Below are 5,815 nucleotides of genomic sequence, written 5' to 3' on the forward strand. Positions count from 1 at the left end.
TGCTCCAGAAGATAGACCTAAAACACCTTTAAGACACTTTAAATGGCATTATATCCTTACCTCTTGGCCACTAAACCAAACACTCAGTGCTATATGGATCTCATCCATATAGCTAATGAGTAGAATGAGATGCTGAAAGGAGTAAACATGAGATTCTTAGGCTCGGAGTGTCTTTGGAACAGCATAGATAACTCACTGATGGGGAATGGTCTGGAATTCATCTCTGACCTGGAAACCACCTCAGGTTCTAGAATTAAACTATATGACTTCATGAACTATGGACAACTGAATCAAGCCTAAATTTATGTGAGCTGAGTCTCATTGTGTAACTAGACATATAGTGGTTTGCAAGGTTTCACACCAGTATTCATATACTAGCTCTCTGCAAACACTACAGAGAGAACATGAAGAGGGGGAAGAGCCTGTCTTCACACCACAGCAGATGATGCAATTTCTCACCAAACCCTCTGCTGTAACGTCCATTGCTGGGGAGGTTCATCTTGCCTTTGTCATGGTTACAGATGTCAAATATCCATAAAAGGAAAAACCAAACCCACATCCTTTTCATTTATATATATATACATGTAGATAGATAGATAGATATATTAAAGAGTGAACAAGGAGGAACACCAGACAGAAACCATGGGTGCTTTCCTTGCTTTGTACACCTTTTCTGCTCTCATTCTCCTTCAAATTCATGGAGGTAAGTAGTCAGTTCAATCCTTTTGAAGGTAAGTGCTGATGTACAGAGTTCCAGTTAAGCCAACATGTATTAATGTAAAGGAAGTAGTCACAATTATTATTTGAATTCTTATTATTAGCTCTTTTCTACTGTGTGTTTGTGTTTGATCTTTCATACAAACAAAATTTCTGAATGGGTAGTATTAATTAAGCTGCACAGAGGACAAGTTGTTTGGAGAAGTTCTGAGGAGTGAACATAATGATCTTTCTCTCCAGAATTAACATAATGATCTTTCTCTATAGAGATATACACATACACTGATTTCTTTATCTTCTCTTTTTCTGAAAAACAAATTTATGTAATGTGACTTACACTAGCTAGCCTATCTTCCACCTACAATATTTAAGATGTAGTAGATCTGAGGTTATTACTCAGAGTGAAAGCTAAGAAATTAACCATATGAACAATGTTCAAGAAAAGAAATCTCTGTAAAAGCAACAATACTTTGATGTTTTCTTTGCCCAAGATCACCCTACTGATCTACTGATCTAATTTCACTCTTATTGAAACATAATAAAGTAGCACTGATGAGCAATTTTAAAAGTGTACATTTTGACATATATCTATACTTGTGTCTGTATACTTTGTACTGTTCTTCCTAAGAGACTTCGAGTGTCTTACATTATTAGTTAGCCCAGCTGTGTGTGTTGTGGTTTATTTTTATGTTTAGGTTTGTGTGCAGATATCATTGGAGGAACTGAAGTAGCACCACATTCGAGACCATTCATGGCACAAATCATGGATTCACAAGGACATTTTTGTGGAGGAGCTTTGATCAAGGAAAACTGGGTGTTAACAGCTGCCCATTGTGAGATGTAAGTTCTTACTCTGATTGTCCTTAGTGAGTATCTGGTGTCTCTGTTGAAGTAGGAGAGTTAGTATCCCTGGTGATTTTGTATACTTCGCATGATCACGGTCTGATTACTGTGTTTTATAGTTTATATCGGCAAATGTGCTTCAGTGAGTAAAAAAATATTATAATAAGGTATACTGACCTTCACTGCTTCTGAAGAGGAATTTAAAAAGCTTCTAGCTGCATCCAAGCACAGAATAGGAATCCAGAAGCAGTGATTTTGGAGGAAAGGTTTAGCCTTGTTTTCTCAGTCAACTAGTACACTAGTCCAGAGGAGTGGCCAGTCTAAATTACTACTCTGTAAACAAAAACAAATTCTTGTAATTTTATTCTATAAAAGATATGCAGTTTACCACAGAAAGAGACAGGAGAAAAAATCATCCAAACAGATGACAGGAGACACTGAGAGATCTCTGCCTTACTGGGTATGTTGGCTTGTCACCAATGTTTCTTCTTCCTGCCCAACTCAAGATGCAAATGAATATTTGGCCCCACAGAATCTCTCAGCCAGACAAAAAGTGAGGATCAAATGACACAGCCCACCCGTCCTTGCCTTTGTGGGGAGGACTGGAGCTGCTGCTGAGCCAGACCTCACACAGGCTCCATCAACACCCTGACCAAGGCCAATGAATCACTGGTCTCTGTAAACATCAGAGAAATGTATCCATCTCTCCTGGCCTCAGCCAAGCAGGGAAATACATGGTACCTACTGCATAGGGCCCAAAAGCTGTTGTATTAACAGAAGGTAAAAAGTATTTTCAAATGAGACTGCATTTAAGAGAAAATGCAATGAATTGCTAACTTAATGGCTCAGAAAACAGACAACTCTTAATAGCTAAAGAAAAGGAACAACCACTTTCTCAGGGTTATGTTTTCCACAGCACGACACAAATGAGGGCCAACATACACGTCTGCTCTGCTACCATTCAGCTGCAAGATACATTGCTCACCCAAAACCAGCTATAGCTGTGGTCTCATATTAAGGTCTGTTTGGACTGCTTGACCAAGGAGTGCTAGACTTGTGGTTTCTATGCCAGAGAGCCTCAGCAGGCACAACTCTCTCACAACTTCAGCATCTTATAAGTACATGCAGTTGCAGAACAGTTAGAGAAAAGGAATGCAGTGTGTGTCACATAGATTCAGAAAATTACGTTGAAATGGTGCTAGGGCATAGCAATGACACAATCCAGACCAGTCAAGATGATCTGTGAAGTAACAGTGCAGTGAGCTATTCTTCTAAATTTTCATAATAAGTTAGAGAAGGTGCAGTTGGTGAGACAAGTACCCACAGTAACGCTAATGCATCCACCCCTCATTCAGTTCCCAAAGGGAAAAAAAGGGTTAGAACCAAAAGTCAAGTTCCTGGGACGCTGAAAATAGGATAGCATGAACTTTGATTCACTGAATCATTTTTTATTTTAATTATTGTAGAAATAGGGTCGTATTTTATATTTTTCTAAATTGCTGTTGCTTTTCAGGAACAAGAAAATAGACTGTAACAGCTGAACATTATAGCACCACATTTAACAGCAAAACATGTATATAGTTACAGCAAGTGAACCACACTAACCTTGTTGTCCTCTTCTCAGGAAAGGAGGCAAAGTTGTTCTTGGAGCTCATTCACTGAAAGCAAGAGAAAAACAAAAACAGACTTTTAAGATTGCAAAGCAAATTCGCTACCCGTGCTATGACTCCAGTTCCAAGGAAAACGACATTATGCTGATACAGGTATAGACCTATATGACACTTATGGAATATACATCTCCTACACTGTACCATTTTCTTCCTTCTTGTGAGGGAGAGGAACCAAGGGAGTTGCTGGTGACTTTTTTGGGGGGTGATATAGTCTGGTCCGCTAATCCAGCAGACTGGGGGGCCCAGGGATGCACTGGTAACTAATGCAATCAACAATTTCTGTTGTGCATGCCAATGCTAGAAGTAGACAAATTCTGGAGCTTGACCAAGATATTTCAGTTTCTGGTTTTTCAGTGAAAGAATAAAGACAAATACACAGATAAGTAGTTTGGTTAAAAACCCTAATGTTCTGTCTGAAAAACAGTTCTAATTAAAAAATGCCTGACTTCTCTGATTCTCAATTCTGTTAGCAACAGTAATGACTTATTTTGTTCTCTCAGGAGTTTGAAAGCCAGAGAAGTAAAATAAGATATTTTTTAGAGCTGATATTTCAGCAGAAGCTAAATGGGTTTTCATGAGAGAAAGAATACTCATTTTCCTCGTTCTTACAATGATGACATAAATCCTGTCACAAAGAATGGAGGAACCTCAAGAAGGGATTGCAGTAATCCCCCATTACCATAATGGCAAAGATCCAATGGTTAACATGCAAGGGCCTCTGTTAGACTCTGCCCATAATACCTATTTTCCACGTCTTCTACAGCTTCACAAAAGAGCAACACTGACCGCAGCTGTGAAACCCATTCCCCTGCCTGCCTCAGCTGATGATCCCAAACCAGGAACAATTTGCACAGTAGCAGGATGGGGACAAACTGACAATCGTCCAAAAACGTTTTCTGCTACCCTGAGGGAAGTCAATATCACTGTCATCCGTAGACAGATCTGCAACAATAAAGATCATTACAATGGCAACCCTGTTATAACAGAGAACATGATATGTGCAGGGGCTAAGAATGGAAACAGGGACTCATGTTTTGTAAGTATATTTACTGTCTATATCTGCATAAATTATATTAAAAACAAAACAGTTCAATGAAGAATTTTATCAAATATCAGTGAGCAAGCCCTAAAATTAACATTTTTTAAGAGTAATTTCACCTTCACAGACTTTGGATATTGTAATTTTATCCAGGCATGACAGATAGCTATCCTAGTCTTCAATAAAATGAGTTAAATACTAAAACCTCCACAAAACAATTTATGAGCCCATTCTCAAGGAGCTGACCTCAGTGGAACAACTTATTTTATGTCAGAGGGCTATGAAAGAGGTTTTGTTGATAAAAAGTACTTTGACGGGCCTCAAGTGCACAACTGTGTATGAACTATCACATTTTAAAATATTTAAATATTGCATTTAAAAGTTACAAAAACAAAGGTATCAGTTTCTGGAGACTTGATTCTTTTCCTCTTCATTTTCAAAAAGACTAAATTTTCCTTAACACTGAGTTTAATTTATTCCACTTCACTTACATTTTAAAGATCAGATTGAAGTCTTTTTTTCTTTTCTGCTATTGAAAATCTTAAATTCCAAGGAGAAAAAAAATAAATCCATGATAACACTGCCTACATTTTTCTTTTCTCCGTGCCACTGATTTAAATTTAATTTAAAATAAACATTTTTTTTTATCTTTTGTTAGTTTGAATGACCATTTTTTCCTCTTTTTTTTTTCCTAGGGAGATTCTGGTGGACCTTTAAGATGTAACAATGTGATGAGAGGCATCACTTCTTTTGGAAAGCCAAAGAAGTGTGGTAGCATTGATGGCCCTGGTGTCTACACTCGACTCACAAAGCAACATCTTCAGTGGATAAGGAAAACCATAGGAGGGGCCTAATAGATTGGGTTTTGGACAATGGTATTTGTAATAATATCTAGCTTTCAAATAATCTTTTTAAATGGTTATACTGGTAAAAGAGGTATTTCCACACTGAATTTTAGCAGCTTACTGTAGTTCAGCTACAACAGCATTTATAGCTTATACTGTCAGCCATGGAGTCATTGAATGGGGATTTGTGACTCAGGATTACAACACTCATGTTGCTCTACATGGATTAGTATTTCTGATAAAACATCTAGATGCTTACTGCACTCTTCTGTATATGGACTTTTACAAGTAACCCTGAAATTTAGTGAGATGCTGGGTACAGCTCCAGACATCTGAAAAACTTAGTAGCCTCTCTGATTTTACAAATGTAGTGGACTGCAAGTCTTCAGAAAATTAAGTTTCAGCAACCGCATTTGATTGCAAGACATAGTAAGTGTGCATTTCCTAGTTGTTCTGTATTTGAAACACCTAGATTTTATTCCTTTATGTACTTCGCATTTAATAAAGGCACGACAATAAAAATCTACTGATTTCAACTGTCATATTATATGGAAAGTTCTGTCTGTTCCAGTCCAGCTGGCTTGTGTTCTGTCTGTATAATGTTGTACACACCAAACTCAGCAACATGATGTTAAAAAAACCAGCTGAAAACCCATACTCCAGAGAAGTGGCAAGAAGTGTCACAGCTAGAGTATCAGCAT

General features: G+C 37.7%; 1 protein-coding gene across 1 annotated transcript; it reads left to right on the plus strand.

The window, feature by feature from the left end:
• Nucleotides 1-642: 642 nt before the first annotated feature.
• Nucleotides 643-5,401, plus strand: GZMA (granzyme A). The gene is made up of 5 exons (XM_050329820.1): nt 643-703; nt 1,413-1,557; nt 3,185-3,323; nt 3,994-4,266; nt 4,965-5,401. Exons 1-5 carry the CDS (start codon nt 643-645, stop codon nt 5,121-5,123), a joined length of 777 nt encoding a protein of 258 aa, XP_050185777.1. The 3' UTR covers nt 5,124-5,401.
• The last annotated feature ends 414 nt before the right edge of the window (nt 5,402-5,815 follow it).

The sequence above is a fragment of the Myiozetetes cayanensis genome, unplaced genomic scaffold, assembly GCF_022539395.1.
Source record: "Myiozetetes cayanensis isolate MyiCay16 unplaced genomic scaffold, myiCay2020 scf4, whole genome shotgun sequence".
Classification (NCBI taxonomy): domain Eukaryota; kingdom Metazoa; phylum Chordata; class Aves; order Passeriformes; family Tyrannidae; genus Myiozetetes; species Myiozetetes cayanensis.

Excerpts from the sequence above, each read along its gene's own strand:
- GZMA (XM_050329820.1), top strand. The coding sequence starts at position 643 with ATGGGTGCTTTCCTTGCTTTGTACACCTTTTCTGCTCTCATTCTCCTT. Across the intron at positions 704-1,412 it reads TCTCCTTCAAATTCATGGAG|GTTTGTGTGCAGATATCATT; the intron begins GTAAGTAGTCAG and ends TTTTATGTTTAG. Across the intron at positions 4,267-4,964 it reads GAAACAGGGACTCATGTTTT|GGAGATTCTGGTGGACCTTT; the intron begins GTAAGTATATTT and ends TTTTTTTCCTAG.